Here is a 15,825-nt window from a genome sequence, read left to right as displayed (position 1 = left end):
GCCTGGCGAAGAACATCATGCCACTTATCCTGCTGGCAGGAGATGGAGATGGTGGCAGTCAATGCATACTAGCAAGGGTACAAGTTAGCATGAATCCTCCTTGGACTTTGAGAGCTATTTAGATCATATATTCGAATGTGCTCTGCTGGAGAGTCTAGACGAGTGGTAGTGATGGAATGTATGGTGTATATAAAAAGATGAGACGATGCCGAAAAATGTCTGACTATGTAAAAAACCAACATTTCCCAAGTATCAATTCCCAGGCCCATGAAAACAATTACACAGTGATAAAGAGATAAAAACAAATGTTTTGCAGTACCTGTCCAAATTCTCATTTAACCAGAATCAGGAACACACAGTGACGGAAAACGGTCCCTGGTCCCTACGGGCTCTTCAAACACGACTCGAGGCCGATGTCCCGTCTCCTCCCCCTTGCCAGCCGGCTTCTTGCCTTCTGCAAAGGCCTTGAACCATCTCGCGTCAGCTGGGTACTTGAGCATCTTCTCCCAGTTGCCCACCATCCGGAGCGTACCCAGCCACCTCAGCCGCTCAAGCTCTTCGATTCCCGAAAAGGCACCGGGAATTTTGCCATCGTCCCGATCTTCATACTGACTATACCAGACCAGGATGCTGTCCTCGATGAGATAGCCCAGCACGACGATCTCGACCACCTCAACCCTCTCGCAGCGGACCAGCGCGCTCACCAGATACTGCATGTCCCACGCGCTGGAACATTCCTCGTTCAGGGAGGGGCTGGCGTACTGGAAGCCGATCCTGCGAACGTGCTTCTGTCTTTTGGGACCGATAGCCCGTAGGAAACTCCCCATCTGCCATATCTCGCTCGTCGAGAAGAATGTCTCCGAGTAGAACAGGGGCATCGCGTCCGCGTACAGCGCCTTGCAGGTGGAGAAGATAGCCAGGAACGTACTGCATGGGTAGCGATGCTCTCGGAGGCGTTCCTGTTCCTCGGGTGAGCGGTAGGTGGGACCTGGCCTGTAGTCATTGACATGGGTGTTCATTGGTGGGTGTATATATATCTCGAAGTGGGGTTTTGTGTGCAGTCTCAGTCCAGCGGGCAGATGGCTATCATAGGCCTGGAGAAGTCTTGCCCGTGTGTGTGGATATATCAGGAACAAGTGCCGGTAGACCTCCTGACGAAGCTCGGTGGGAAGCCGAAGGAAAGGGAAATGGGGTACCGAGATGCACGCAGTTTCAATTCCCATCATTTTATGGCCCGGTACCTGAGTGAGTACTGTAGTCCCAGATCAAGTAGTAATATCCTGCTTGGTATTTGCTGATGAACCATGGATTTGCTGTTCTGATGGTTAGCAGACTCCGCAGTGTACATACGTGCAGATAGAGATATAACTGGGCCAATTGGCAACAAATGCTCCGCTTCAGCCACTAAACAAGATGTTCCCCACCTTCTGCATTGGGCTGGATCTGCGATTGACATTAACCATTCAAGATCACAAGATGAATCCTAGATAGATCATTTAGCAACATGAAAATGGAAAAGGGGTATCATTCATAGTCGTACAACAAATGTACTTAACTGTACAGCATCAATTACTCGCTAATGCGAGGACCAGATAAGCAAGGATTATTAGCGGTGAATTGTCTGTACTAATAATGTCTCGGTATAAAGGAGTAAGACATGTTGATGGTGATGATGAGGGAAGCAGAAGCAGGCTGACTTGTAGAGGGGATATATAGGTGAGCCCGGCTCGGGTGAACAAGGGCTCCCGACATAATGTTTTGAAAACAACCAAGGCGCCCCTGTCGATTTAAGCAAACATCGAAGACCTTGACATTAGCAAATCGTTCTAAAAGCCTGACCTGATCCTGCAGACCAGAAAAGTACCTTTATGGTCCGGTTCTTGGGATTCTGTCAAGGAAAGCTCATATAATTTGTGTTAAGTAGAGATCTGGGTAATAGTGATAATATTACAACCAGAACGGAAAGGTCATGTACTTCAGATATCCAGTCAGTATTTCTTGAAGAGACGAGGTATGGAGGTAGTTATTCTCGAGAAGAGTTTTATCTGACTTTATCGCTATCAAATTCTCACGTATACTATTAAGGTTGATTTTCCTGGCAATCGAACAATTCCCACTCGTTGTCCTGTCCGCCGTCTCTGGTCCCTTCTATACCAAACCCCTCATTGTACCAGTAGATCAGCTTGTACCTCTGATCCCTGACGCCGTAGTGGGCATACGCTTCGTGGATAATGTCCCTGTGCATCCAGTAGCGATGGTGTGCGACTTGCTGCCAGTTCTCGGGCTTCTTTCCCTGAAGTAGGCGGCGGAATGAGACCCCTTGCATATATGTTGGCTGTCTTAGTCCAGCGTATTCAAGGAAAAGGGGCGCAAAATCAACGTTACAGATGATGTCGTCGGACACGGTGCCAGGCTTGATTTCTTTGGGGTACCGGATCAGGAATGGCATCTGGAAGGACTCCTCGTACATGAACCGCTTGTCAAACCAACCATGCTCCCCAAGGAAGAAACCTTGGTCGGACATGTAGATGATGAGGGTATTGTCAGCCAGTCCCTCCGAGTCAAGAAAGTCCAAGAGTCTGCCGACGTTGTCGTCGATGCTTGTTTTTGGAGTGTCGTATTACAGTGTTGTATAGGCGTAACTAGTGGCAGACTGGGTATAGTTTAGTGGGGTCTAAAACAGTCCATCCAGCTATGGGAGGCTCAGGGAGTATCCATAACATCGACGTTGAATGTGGCCATTTGATGTTCAACGCTCCAAGAAAAAAAAAACCTCTGCGATGTTTCATGTCTTGTCGATTAAGGCAGTGGAATAATGCCTGGCATGGAGCCGCAGTACGCAGGTAGACCTTTCCTTCCAATTCTCCTTTCCCGTCCTTCTCTTTGGCCCTCGGTCTAGACGTACGTTCAATTGCAACAGATTCCCTTGAATCATGGAGAAGTCTCGGAAATCTCGAAAGTCTAGACGGGGTCTAGCAAAAGCTGAAAATGTACCCTGCAATATACTCGTTGATCTCAAGAGCAATGGCAGAGTATCCAAAGATCGAGACTCATAGAATAGTCCAACCGTACATCTTTACATAAAGTACATTCCGTATCTCTCGCGTTTGATAACTTGCTGCATTTTACTAATTGCATAAAATATCCCCATTTGATGGTCTTTGCGCCTGCATTTGTCAATTGGAAGATCGGAAAACGTATGATTTCCCAATTTCTTTGTAAAGTGACGGAGGAAGTGCCACTGGCTGAGGGGAAGAAAATCAGAAGATCTTGATCTGTTAGTACCTCTCAGTTTTGTGATTTCATCCCAGAGTGGTCCTGACCAACCGAATCAGATATGCCGAATACCAACAACTGTACCTACCTACCCAAATAATTGCTGATGGATTCTCTGATGTTGAAGGTCTGCTGCTAATGGATAAATAGATAGCCCTAGCCTTTTGAATATTATATTCAAGGTCTTGTTCCTTTTCTGTGCTCAAGTCTGAACCCGGAAGCTGCAGACTTTCGCCAGACCTTTCACACCGACCACCACGACCGCTCGGCACGCATATCCGGGGCCCCGCAAAACCCTAGTGAAGATCCGTGACAGCTCAAGTTGCACATCCAAAATGGAAGCTCTGCTAACAACACATCCAACATACCCAGCCAAGGGGTAGATCCGGCATCCGACCAAGCTAATTCTTTCTCCGCATGTACACAGTTATGGCCTCGGCGGAAGTTTCTTGTGTTGCAGAAGAAACTTCCGCCGAGGCTATAACTGTGAGGTCGAGGTCCTCTTGTTTTCGGTTTCCCTACACCGCGAATCCCCGAAGGGCGTTATTTATAAGAGGTATCAATGGATAATGGAGGGGTAATAGCTAATGCATGAGGGACCTCTCCAGGGATGAATAAATCCCACATCGGGCTGCTTATAAGAGATACAGTACAAAAGTTGGAAGTGTGCAGATGTGAGACGAACAAGTGAGTCCGGATAATGACCCGGTCGGTCAGTACATTTTTAAATCTAATTTATGGCAATATGATAAGGGTCAACAGACAGCTTCTCATCATTTCTCTCCTTGAACACATCATGCCCGTCCGGTTTATGAATAAATAACGAGATTATCCTTCTGTTTCATCTCTCTACAGCATCCTCACCCATCCATCCAAACAATGATAACCCTCACCGTCATTTTCCCCCTTCTACAGCTTCTCTACTAGCACCTCCCCTTGCTCCTCATCCTCCACTTCATGCGAAACTACTTCACCCCCGGCGCGCGCTCCATCCGGGTCCCTTCCTCGCAAAACTGACCAACCTGTGGCGCTTCGTCGATGTCGCCAGGGGACGACCGGATATCACTCTGTACAATTTGCACAAGAAACATGGTGACGCGTCCGACTGGGACCTACCGCGTCCAGCAACAGCTCTCCGGCGGCAAACCGACCGTGACGCTGTTCACCGCTTTAGATGAGGACTTCCGCGCGGCCGTCAAGCGGCCCGTGTCCGCGACGTACTCGATGAGCACGCCGACCGAGTTCGAGCCGTTCGTGGACAACACGATCCGGAAGTTCTTTGAGCGGTTGGATGAGGAGTTTGTCGTGCCAGGGAGGGTGTGTGATGTTGCAGCTTGGTTGCAGTACTGTATGTCTGCCATCTACTCTCTTTGTATGAGTGCTGTGTAAAAGATATGGGTAAGGCGATTTTCTAGAGAACTAAAGGTTATCTACAGATGCCTTCGACGTAATCGGCGAAATCCGACGACTCGGGTTCCTGGACCAGGGGTACGACGTGGAGGGGATCATTGCAGATATCGAGAAAGGAATGGACTATAACGGCAAGACAGGTAGTCCTGTCTACCAATTCTATCCTGCTCACTTTCTACCATTTAAGTCCCGATCTGCTATATCTGCATGTTTCCCCGCCAGGAAGATAAAACGAGCTAACAATTGACTCATCCGGAGTGTTGACATATATCTAAATCGGCCAAATGCCCTGGCTCGAACCTCTTGAACAAGAACCCCCTGCGCCAACTCTTCCAACGCACCTCCACGACCCCCGTAGCCCACTTCGCGCGGGACCGTCTGAATGAACGACTATCATCCCAATCCTCCAGCATCTCCTCAGATAAACCCCCATCAACCCCAACCCCCGCAGAAACAGGAAAATCAAAACATCGAAACTTCCTCTCCCACTTCCTCTCCGCCTCCATCGTAACCCCCCTCGCAGATCTTCTCCTACACCGTCTCCAACATCAATGCCCGATCCGACACCACGGCGATCTCCCTCCGCTCCATCATCTACCACACCCTCAAAACCCCCGTATACCAAGAACTCCCGAACTCGACACCGCCCGCGCCGCAGGCAGATTCCCGACCTACCCGATCATCTCGTGGAAAGAATCCCAATCCCTACCGTACCTCGACGCCGTCACCAAAGAGTCCCTCCGTATCCATCCCGCCGTAGGACTCCTTCTCGAACGGATCGTCCCAGCCAGCGGGCTTCAACTCCCCGGTCCCAACGGACCCTACCTAACAGCGGGGACCATCGTCGGCGCCAACCCCTGGATAATCCACCGGGACACTACAATCTTCGGACCATGGGACGTAGATTCATTCATTCCCGAACGATGGCTACGACAGAAAAACAAGAGTGAGACCGCGTTCCGGGAGAGGAAGAGGAGGATGGTCAGCGCGACGATGACGTTCGGGGCCGGGCCGAGGACATGTATTAGGAAGAATATCAGTCTGCTGGAGATGTATAAGGTTGCGCCGGGGTTGGTGGGGCGGTATGAGGTCTGTCTACCTAATTATGTTCATTCTATCTATCAGAACTGAGCTGTGTTTTGTTTTTTTTTTCCTTGACTGGCTAACATTTCTCAAGATCAAACTGAGCGATCCAGACACGGAATGGGAGGTCGTGAATGCGTGGTTCATCCGGCAGAAGAATATGGATATCAAGCTGACTTGGAGGGACGGTGTGGAAAGCCTGCAAAAGGACGCGTGATTGAAGGTATGTTTTCCATGAGCATATATATATATAACCTCTCCTGGTTAGTCTGGTACGACCAATATTCTACCACAGCAGTCAAAAGAAACATTACCAGCAATCCGTAGTCTTAGGTAGACACTCCTCATTCGACAATCAGATAAGATCTGTCCTATTGACAAAATCGCACGTGAAAAAGCTTGCAGAAGGCAATCATTCCGTTCCAGAATATTCATTAAGAGTAACGCCAATTAGTCTCGAAACGCCCTCAGGCGGTATGGGTATATGTACACATCGAAGTAACCGCCAGATCCCGTGCTCAAACGCCAAAAGAATGATGAAAAGCCGGACGAAAAGAAGAAAACAGAACTACTCAAAGTCAAAAGAAACCGAACCAGGCGCCCGACCACCGTGCTAGGCCCCGACTGTTTTGTGTCTGCGCCACAAGTCAGCGCATGTACTATAATCCCGTCAAGTCTAGTTTTGAACGTCAACAAGAACCCCAGAGTATAAAACCACACGCGCCTCTATGTTGGCCTAATTCCCAACAAGAAAAAAAAAGTTTCTCACTCTACAACGCCTGCTTCCTCGCAACAGCAGTAGGTAAAAGACTGCCGTTCTGCATCGGGGAGCCTGACAGACCCCCCTTACCCCATGAACGGGCAAAGTTCTCCAACTGGTTGGTCGCAGTTCCAAAGTACGGTTCGACCCTGACGGACCACCATTTGACGACGACCAGCAGGAATGTAAAGAAAATTGGTAAAAGTAGCCAAAGTGTAAGAAAGCTCGGGACCGGGATGAGTGACTCCGGGTCAGGCGTCCCGTCCTCGAGGGTTGCCGGCTGGAAGGTGAGTGCAGCACGCCCAAACAGCAAGTACGTCATCACAGACCGCATCAACGGACCGTGGAGGAGATAGAGCGGGAAACTGATGCCGCCTAGCCAGAGCAGATAGCGGTTGGAAAGGGCACGGCGCATGGACGGCGAGTAAAGAACGGAAAAACAGAGGATCTGCGCCCCCAGGCCCGCGAAGAACCGTCCCATGCTGACATTCTGCGGAAATATTACGAGACCGATCTGCCATAGTTGCCTCGACCATGCCACCTGCTCATAATATTGGTCTGGGAACGAACACAGGTAGAGCCCCAAAACAGCAAACGGATATGGCAGGACTCGAGCCAGAAACGACCTGGGTTCCGGCGGATTGGGGACGGATAATTCGGCCATGATCATGCCCGCGAACACGTTCAATCCGATAAGACCTGGGGTCATCACACGTCAATTCTGCGATCATTGATTTGCTAACATAGCTCCTACCGTCTCCAATTGCCCAACTCCACATGTACAGTATAGCCTCCGCGAGGAGCCGGAATTTGGGGGTGCTGTTGACCGTTGCCAGCAGGGTCATGAAGACATACAACGAGCCCTTGAAAAGAGGTAGCAGCGCCCATTGCGGTTGATCATACGCATTATCACCATAGAACCAAGTGGAGATCAGCTGGCGAACGAGATCTGAAATCGCGACAGGCCAGGACGGACTCGGCCGTGGACTCGTGGCCCGCAGCCAGTAAGCATCCGTCTTGAGCGCTAGCTGGAAAGCACCCAGTTGGCAAAAGAACCAAGCAATTACTGTGACCGCAGCAGCTGGAAAGACCAGTCGACCCGTCCGTCTGAAGGCACTGCTGGCCAACGAGCTGAGAGCATCAGTCACAGCACCGGCACGTGCCAGCTGCACGGCCTTCAACGAGTTCACATATCCCAGGAGCACGAAGAAGATGGCCACGAACGCCTGGCCCTGGCCTACCAAACGAAAGAACGGACGCTGGAACAGAGCGATCTGGCCCGTCTCGCCAAAGGAAGGAGGGACAACGTATCGAGCAAAGCACAGGGTTACGTGGCTGGAGACGACGAAGACAGAGGCGATTCCTCGAAGACCCTGGATCAAAAGCACAATAGTCAGTATCCGAGGTGGCCAAAGCAGACACGCGAGGGGGCGTCGGTGCGACGCGACGTACATCTGCCCAGCTGCTGTTCCGGACACGGCTGGGAGCAGGCTTCCTGGAATCAGCGAAGGAGACGACGGTCATGGTGGCAGAGATGGAAAAGCATAGCCTGTGGACGAGACCAAAAGAGAGACAAGAAGGAAATCAACGAAGAGGTCGTTACCGAAGAACGAAGGACACCACGGGGAGCGAGGGCATGGGTGGGAAAGCGTATAGCGAAGGACTGGGATGGATGTTTCGGAGCTCGGCGTGGAGAAGCCGGCGGTACCTGCCCTGGCGTGCTTCAGAGTGGTAAGTTATGGGGACGGCCGCGTGGTCTAGATTGGAACGCGGTGGATTCCGGTGGAGGTTTTCTGTTCACCTTGCCCCAGAGCCGACGCGCGCGCTAGAACCTGTGTCGCAGGAGCCCTGACGATCAGGATCGCTACAGCCTTCGTTTCTCCAGACTGGTGACCTGCCTCCTTTTTTTATCTATCTATTTTTTTTCCCTATTCTTTTAGCATCCAACTACGCTGATCAAATATGATAGACGGTCCCGGGTCCTCCTACAGAGCATCCGGCACGTGTGCCCCAACCAACCGACCGGAGGAGCGCGCCGTGGCCAGTGCCTGCAGGATCTCTTAGTCTCCAACAGCAGGTTGAAAGTCGAAACGAACGACTCGTCGGAAGCGTCTCCGTGACTCCTGGAGCGATCAGCGGTCCACCGTGCTTAGACGCTCAGCCCGAGTCGGATGCTGTCCGCGACGAGCCCTAACGAACCGTTGCTGGTCGGTCCGTCTGGTACGGAGCCGAGTCTCAGATCCGTATCATGGATGGTACGGAATTCCTCTGTTCTGTCAGCGAGAACGGCTGGAAGCTGGCTGCGCTGGCAAAGCTTGTGTGCGACGTAAGGGCGCGTACCGTCGATACACCGTCACCGGCGCTTCTCTAACCTTGGAAGGCGAACCGTGTGGCTTGAACGCCCGCATACCGTACCGTGTTTCGCTCGCCCGCGCCCATTCGGCGTTGGCCGGTTTTTCTGCGTCACGCCCGGTCATGGATACACGCTAAGCCCCACGCGGCTAGGGCGATCGCCTCCCGCGGCCCGGGACTCCAGCACTTCCAATCTTTCCCCCGTTCTCCGTGCAAACAATCATCCTGAACACTTCACCATGGCCCCAGCTGGCACCGCCGTCGCCCTCATTTTCGGGCATAGAGTCTTCAATTGACCTCTGGCAGGATTTTGAGATTCGCTGGCAGTGTGTCCTACGTGGGTGCTCTCTGCCTCTTCCGTTCGTTCTTTTCGCTCGCTTTCAGCCCGCTATCCCCGTCACTCTATCACCTATCCTTGATCAGCAGACTCCGGTCTCCCTCCTTTCCCCGTTTGCTTCTCTGTCCAGAAGACCGTATTGCCTCGTGGATCATAGCCATCCGCCGTCTTCTGCGTCTCTGTTTTGTCTCGAGGTCCTCCCATTTAAGACAAATGTCCAGCGAGAACTGGATCATATCGAGTGGCCATGGTCACACAGAATGGAGAAACACGATTTTACGCCCCCAGGGCCGACGAAGGTGTCCCCGGGGTCCGACCCCATCACAGAGACCTTCCTCCCCTGCATCTCGATCATAGCCGGACTGCTTCGCCCGTCCGGTCCCCCGTCGAACATCGCTCGCCTCGCTCTTCCCGCTACCAACAGCCACCCAGATCCCCACGGGTGCAGTCGGGCCAGCCGCGGGATATTGAACTCTTCCTGCCTCCGGGGTCCCCCGCGATTCACTCCGCGGTCGAACCGTCCTTCCCCAGACACGCTCCTTTCCGAACTCCTACCTTTCCCTGCCACTCACCAGATCAGAGCCCACAACGGTCAACATACAGAGACTCTGAACCGCCGCTTCATCACAAGAGCTCACCGGGTCGGCATGGGCTTCGAATCTCCAGTTCAGCGTCGAAGCTCAATAGCAGACGCCCGCTGCCCCATGTCAGTGAACATCATGAGATGGACACCAGCCCCCAGGGTCTCGGTCTGGCGCGATTACCTCCTCATGTCTCTCCGGATGACGATCCAACCCGGACCAGTGTGAACTCTGCCATGACATCGAGTTCGAGTATCGAGCATGCCAGTGGAACCGAACGCAGCAGTATTTTGACCAAAACCAGCTCCATCACGGACCTGTCGCCTGACGCGCCGGACGACCGACAGGAAAAGGATGACGGTATGAGCGTGGAGGACGCCATTGACATGTACATGGACGATGGGTTTGGCGACGTGCCGGAGGAGGAAGAAGAGGAGGAACCTCAGACGCCAGATGTCGGCGAGGAGTTTCGAAGACGGTCGGCCAGAATACTGGAGGCCATGTTGGCCGCATTGCCAGATGCACAAAAGCAGTCGGATCCCCAACCGCCGGCCCAGTCACCCTGTTCTCCGAAAAGTCCTCAGCCAGAGGAGAAAGTGATTATACCCGGTATCGTCCCCCCGCCACTGTTAGACGGGAAGGATGGGCGTGATCGCTATGGATTTCGGAAAGCTACCCATTATGTTACCCTCGAACAGTATCATACCTGGAGTGGACCATATAACATGTATGTGGAACATCGAAAACTGAAGTGGGCCGAACTCCTGAAAGAGAGCGGCTTGCCTACGTCGGAACCCACAACGTTTCCCCCTAAATCTTCCAAGATGAAACGCTTTATACGGAAGGGCATCCCGTCCGAATATCGCGGCTCTGCCTGGTTTTTCTACGCAGGAGGCTTGGACTGCCTGCACCAGCATCCTGGGCACTATGATCGGCTTGTTCAGGAAGCTATGGAATCCCCGACCAACGACGATAAGGAGCACATCGAACGCGATCTCCATCGTACTTTCCCTGATAATATCCATTTCAAGCCCGAGATGCCGGCCAACTCCGAGAGCAAGGGTGGTAGCGCTGGTAGCAGCAACCCGAACTATGGATCTGCCGTTCTGGAAACCCAGATGATCCAGTCACTCCGTCGTGTCCTCTATGCCTTTTCCCTTCACAATCCGAAGATCGGCTACACGCAGTCGCTTAATTTCATCACCGGTATGCTTCTTCTCTTTCTTCCCGAGGAGAAGGCTTTTTGGATGCTTCATATTATCACCAGTGAATACCTGCCCGGCACCCACGAGATCAGCCTTGAAGGTGCCAACGTTGACCTCTGGATTCTCATGGTTCTGATGAAGGAATCATTACCGGCAATCTACACCAAGATCACCAGCACGGGCCCAACGCAGGGCAGATCCAGGCCGCCGGCCCTTACTGTCCGAGCAAGGCTGCCGGACATCACGCTTGGCCTGACTAACTGGTTGATGTCTATTTTCATCGGCAGCCTGCCACTGGAGACCACTCTACGCGTCTGGGACGTCTTCTTCTATGAAGGCCCGAAGACATTCTTCCGTGTCGCTCTGGCGATCTTCAAGGCGAGCGAAAGAGAGATCCTCGCTGTCTCCGATCCCATGGAAGTTTTCCAGATCATCCAGACCGTCCCGAAGAAGCTGCTGGATGCGAATACTCTAATGGATGAATCCTTCACACGGCGGTACCGCGTCGGTCAAAACCGGATCGAGTCCCTGAGAGAAGCTCGACGTGCTGCGGTGAGGGAGGAGAAGATGCGACGATCTGTCATGGCGGGCAAAGGACAGCTTCTCGGGGAGGCTGAAGAGGGACCCGCTAGCAGGTCGAGGAGTCCCCTTCCCAAGTTAGAGCATGGGTTCGTCGAATCGTTACGGAGTGTGAAGCATCATGCCTTTCACAAGTGAAAAAAAAAAAATTTTTTATTATTTTCCTTTTCCTGTGAATAGCCATTTAGGTCACATGGATTTGGTTTCACTACATTCAGCGGCTGCGTTCCCTCCCTTTTTTTTTTTCCTTTGCCTGTTGTCATCATGGGTGATGTGATTGATACCCCGGACACCTCTCTTATCTTCTGTCGACGACATCTCTTTTCCTTTCTTTTTCCTTTCTTCGTCTATAGAGTCTGTTATAGAGTCCTTTTTCTCTCCTTTTCTCTTTCTCAATGGACATATTATGACGGTGGTCAGTTGGGTCGAACGTGGTGTATCATAGGTCCTGCTATAATCATGTGATCTAATACAAAACTAGTCGATAATACCTGCACGTCGCTTCGAGGCCTCTGTACTAGAAGACTTCTGTCCGTATCTGAAGCGGAAGCGCGTTTCCCACATCGATTCGCTACACCCATCCGGCGGTGGATGCTACTATCATAGCGCGCAGGAATTATGAACCCAAACGTTTGAGGTTCGGACATCCTCGTATCCACGGCACTATTCGGTTACCATGATCATCATGACACAATCGTCGCTCCGCTCAATATTTTATGATGGGTACTTCCATCAGGTGCCATATTGGCGAACAATGTTTTTCAATCCACTGGGTCCCCTCATCGCCAGAACTTTTTTTTTTCCAAGACTAAAAAAAACCTGATCCCTGATCCTGATACCAGTATATATATGTTTTCCGGATGTGTCTTCTAGAGGTGCCCACTAACTGTTGCATGTGACTTCCTTTGCGTACATTTTTCAACTAATACAACTCGGAGCTGCTGTCTATATATATATATAGTCAAATTGCTTACCGGGAGTCGTCTCTAGGAAAATGTACGCGAAAGTGACCGACAAGCCTTCGTACAGGAAAAATTGCCGAAAAGGTAGGGTCATGTTACAGCAGAGCCTGGAGACCATGAGCAGAACAGACAAGGGGGGAATCCTTCGATCCATCTGAATCCTTCAATCCATCGGAATCCTTTGATCCATCTGAATCCTTCGATCCATCGGAATCCTTCGATCCATCGGAATCCTTCGATCTATCTATAGTCATGATCCACCGGATAGGTATTTCTGGGCAGAACTCAGCATGTATATAAGACGCTCCTTAATCATGGGGATTAGGACCCCGTGGTCAACTCAAATAGCAATCCTGATAGCAACATTGCTAGTAACGGCCTAGTCATCTCTTTCTCTTGCTTTCTGTCCTCAAGATAAACCCAACGAGCCTCTGCCTAAGAAGTCTTAGGTCCGCCGTTACAGGTCATAGATTTGATATACATATACATCTCTACATCTACATGTAGACGTAGCAACAAGTATAAAGCTTCCTAGGCAAGACCTAAAACACCGCTGACAAAAGTGCATAATTTTTTTTCTTTTCAGAAACTGAAGTGTTGCAAAACTAGAAATAAATCTTACCGAGAAGACAGCTCAGCATAGCCCCTTTCAAACCATCCTCCTTCTTGACATAGAAGAAGAACTCAATCACATCAAACATAATGGCAAAGATGCTTCAATACGGTGTACTATATGTATAGACGTGAATGATAAATTCTTATTGTAAGAACTGTTTGAAATTGTTTACATCTACGATATACGTAAAGGTACTGTACCACTTGCTGATCCCATCTACGTATCAGTATCCCTTTTCCTGGCAGTTAAACCTCCCTTCCACGGATGGATATCCAACTGTTACTACTGACATGGTACAGGATGACAGTCTTGCTTCCATATTTCAACGATGAGACATAGTTGTCGCTCACTCCGCACTACAACTATCAAATCCATCGCGTTTGTCCTATCCTGTCCCTGCATGTCTGAGTCGGAGTCGACATATCAGATTCCCATTCCCCAGCCCGAAACAAACAAAACATGATGGCAAATGATACAATACTAAGACCTTTCTTTCTTTGGACACAAGCCCCTCGCTCATTCGAGTTGGGAAAGAGAATAAAAAAATTAGGTTAGATGCTCGACTCGAGCAAAAAAAATATGGCCTAGTAACGTGCAATCCAGTCGTGTGGTGAGGAGAATGAATACCTGAAGTACATGCTGTACTGTACTGTACAGACTATATATGTGAGACAGTGAACCTGATCATTTTTTTCCCCTTGTCGCTTTCATTCTATTAGCCTAAAGTGAAATAAATAAAACCAATATCAATGTGCTTCGAAGTCAAACCAATTACATAGATGGAAATGCGTGTACATACTATCTACCTAGTCTTCCAACGTCCGGAAGCACATCAATCTCAACCAACAACACCCACACCAAAAAGAAAACAAAAAACAGGGCCTTTCTTTTTCGCAACAGGAACTGTTTTTATTTCTTTTCCCCCTCTTATTTGAATATGCAGGTACAGCAGCGAACCTTGCAGAAAAAGCCTGGATGCCATACCAGGAGCGACAGATCGTCGGATCGTCATACATCCCTTCATCCCTTTATCCCACCGATTCGACCCATTCCGTGTCTCGCAGACACACCCCCCCCCCCAAACGCCTGGGATGGAACTCCCTTCAACAAGCAAACCAAAACACACGCTCAAAGCTTAAAAGTACCTACTCCACAAACCTCGATGCGCACATTCCAACTCGAAACACCGGGTTATTTATATACGGAGTATATATATCAATGGGGCTGCCGCGCGGCCGCCACACCAATCGTAAGAGATTCACATACCGATCACGCACGGGACGTTGCTGGGTCGAGTATCGGGATGTACATTGTACATACAGTCCACTGATATGCTGATTGATAGATAGGGAGAGAAGGGGGGGGGGGGTGAGGGAGGGGGAGATATATGTCTATTTATATGCGCACGCAATTGAAGTTCCTTCTTCCATATTTTCATAATACCATAGTTTCTTGATATACCTCTTTTCTATATTATAAAGATATAAATACACAAGAGATTGAACAGAGAAGAGAGAGACCCTTTTCCACCTGAAGGCAGAGAAATCATATCAGCTATATCTATCAGCAAGCAAGCAAAGAGCAAAAAAAAAATGAAGCACTTCCTCGCCGTTCTCGCCGTCGCCGGCCTAGCGGCCGCGCAGTCGTGGGATGAGGTGACGAGGTGTGCGGTACGTTTCAATCCAATCCAATCCATACATACATTACAACCATCAATTCGAAGATGCATGAAATCCTGACAGAAAAAAAACGGGGTGAACAGAGAGAATCCATCAAAAACATCGACTGGCCCGGCTGCGACGACACCGACGTCGCATGCTACTGCAACAACCCGCCCTTCATCGAGAGCGTCAAGAACGCGATGCAGATCGGGTGTTCGGAGGATGAGCAGACGAGTATGTCCCTTGCCCCCCCCACCCCTTGCATCCCATCCCATCTCCCTCCTCAGTCCCTTTCTTGTCTCCCAGACAGCAGATATACTAACGTTAAACCCACCCCGCCCCTTCGGGGTGAGGTGATATCAACAGAGGCAATCTCCCTCGCGCAAAACATCTGCCGCAACGTCGGCGTCCCGATCCTGGGCGACGACGAACCCATCCTGAACGACGACCTGAGCGCCACGCACGAGTTCCCGTCCGTCCCGAACCTGCCGGTCAAGAAGCGCTGGGAGGGTGGTCACAACAACAAGAACATGGCGGCTCGAGCCTACTACCCAACCCCCGCCGTCGCCAGTAGCAGAGCGGCGACGCCGTCGCCCTCGCCATACTACCGCAGCGGTCACTACTACGGCGGCAGCGGTGACGGTGATGGCAAGTGCACCTGCGGCGGATCCGGTGGTTACGGATGGGTTCCTGGCCATGAGCATGACCATGACCATGACCATGACCATGACAAGATTCCCGTCCCAGCGGGATGGAACACGCCTGTCGCCTCCCCGAGCTTTAGCCCTAGCCCGAGTCCGATGCCCAGCAGCGCCAGTCCCTTCGCTCCCTTCACGGGCGCGGCGACGGCGCAGTCCGTCCCCAGCGTTGTGGCTGCGGTGTCTCTTGCTGCGTTTGTGGCGCTGGCTTTTAACCTGTAAGATGAGATGAAGAGGGAATGGATGCTGGAGTGAGTTGTGGTGAGAGAGAGAGAGAGAGAGAGAGAGAGAGAGAGAGAGTAGGT

The 15,825-nt window shown here is 50.9% G+C and overlaps 6 protein-coding genes across 6 annotated transcripts; 3 read left to right on the top strand and 3 right to left on the bottom strand.

Annotated features, from left to right (window-relative positions):
- Positions 1-335: 335 nt before the first annotated feature.
- Positions 336-1,019, bottom strand: VTN00DRAFT_8360 (uncharacterized protein; the record flags this gene model as incomplete). The annotated part of the gene is made up of 1 exon (XM_069435206.1): positions 336-1,019. The coding sequence occupies one exon, from the start codon at positions 1,017-1,019 to the stop codon at positions 336-338; it is 684 nt and encodes a 227-aa protein (XP_069286626.1).
- Positions 1,020-2,080: 1,061 nt separating this feature from the next.
- On the bottom strand, positions 2,081-2,524 carry VTN00DRAFT_8359 (uncharacterized protein; the record flags this gene model as incomplete). Its single annotated transcript, XM_069435204.1, has 1 exon — positions 2,081-2,524. One exon carries the CDS (start codon positions 2,522-2,524, stop codon positions 2,081-2,083), a length of 444 nt encoding a protein of 147 aa, XP_069286625.1.
- A 1,841-nt stretch (positions 2,525-4,365) lies between these two features.
- On the top strand, positions 4,366-5,986 carry VTN00DRAFT_8358 (uncharacterized protein; the record flags this gene model as incomplete). The annotated part of the gene is made up of 4 exons (XM_069435203.1): positions 4,366-4,624; positions 4,713-4,826; positions 5,045-5,775; positions 5,864-5,986. The coding sequence occupies 4 exons, from the start codon at positions 4,366-4,368 to the stop codon at positions 5,984-5,986; spliced, it is 1,227 nt and encodes a 408-aa protein (XP_069286624.1).
- Positions 5,987-6,539: 553 nt separating this feature from the next.
- Positions 6,540-8,053, bottom strand: VTN00DRAFT_8357 (uncharacterized protein; the record flags this gene model as incomplete). Its single annotated transcript, XM_069435202.1, has 3 exons — positions 6,540-7,228; positions 7,284-7,902; positions 7,982-8,053. 3 exons carry the CDS (start codon positions 8,051-8,053, stop codon positions 6,540-6,542), a joined length of 1,380 nt encoding a protein of 459 aa, XP_069286623.1.
- A 1,412-nt stretch (positions 8,054-9,465) lies between these two features.
- VTN00DRAFT_8356 (uncharacterized protein) lies at positions 9,466-11,721 on the top strand (the record flags this gene model as incomplete). Its single annotated transcript, XM_069435201.1, has 1 exon — positions 9,466-11,721. One exon carries the CDS (start codon positions 9,466-9,468, stop codon positions 11,719-11,721), a length of 2,256 nt encoding a protein of 751 aa, XP_069286622.1.
- A 3,032-nt stretch (positions 11,722-14,753) lies between these two features.
- On the top strand, positions 14,754-15,742 carry VTN00DRAFT_8355 (uncharacterized protein; the record flags this gene model as incomplete). Its single annotated transcript, XM_069435200.1, has 3 exons — positions 14,754-14,831; positions 14,924-15,056; positions 15,189-15,742. The coding sequence occupies 3 exons, from the start codon at positions 14,754-14,756 to the stop codon at positions 15,740-15,742; spliced, it is 765 nt and encodes a 254-aa protein (XP_069286621.1).
- Positions 15,743-15,825: the final 83 nt, after the last annotated feature.

This window comes from Thermoascus crustaceus (assembly GCF_041956765.1).
Source record: "Thermoascus crustaceus strain CBS 181.67 unplaced genomic scaffold VTN00scaffold_5, whole genome shotgun sequence".
NCBI classification, from domain to species: Eukaryota; Fungi; Ascomycota; class Eurotiomycetes; order Eurotiales; family Thermoascaceae; genus Thermoascus; species Thermoascus crustaceus.
Note: the sequence above shows the minus strand (reverse complement) of the source record. Positions and strands in the feature narration are given on the sequence as shown.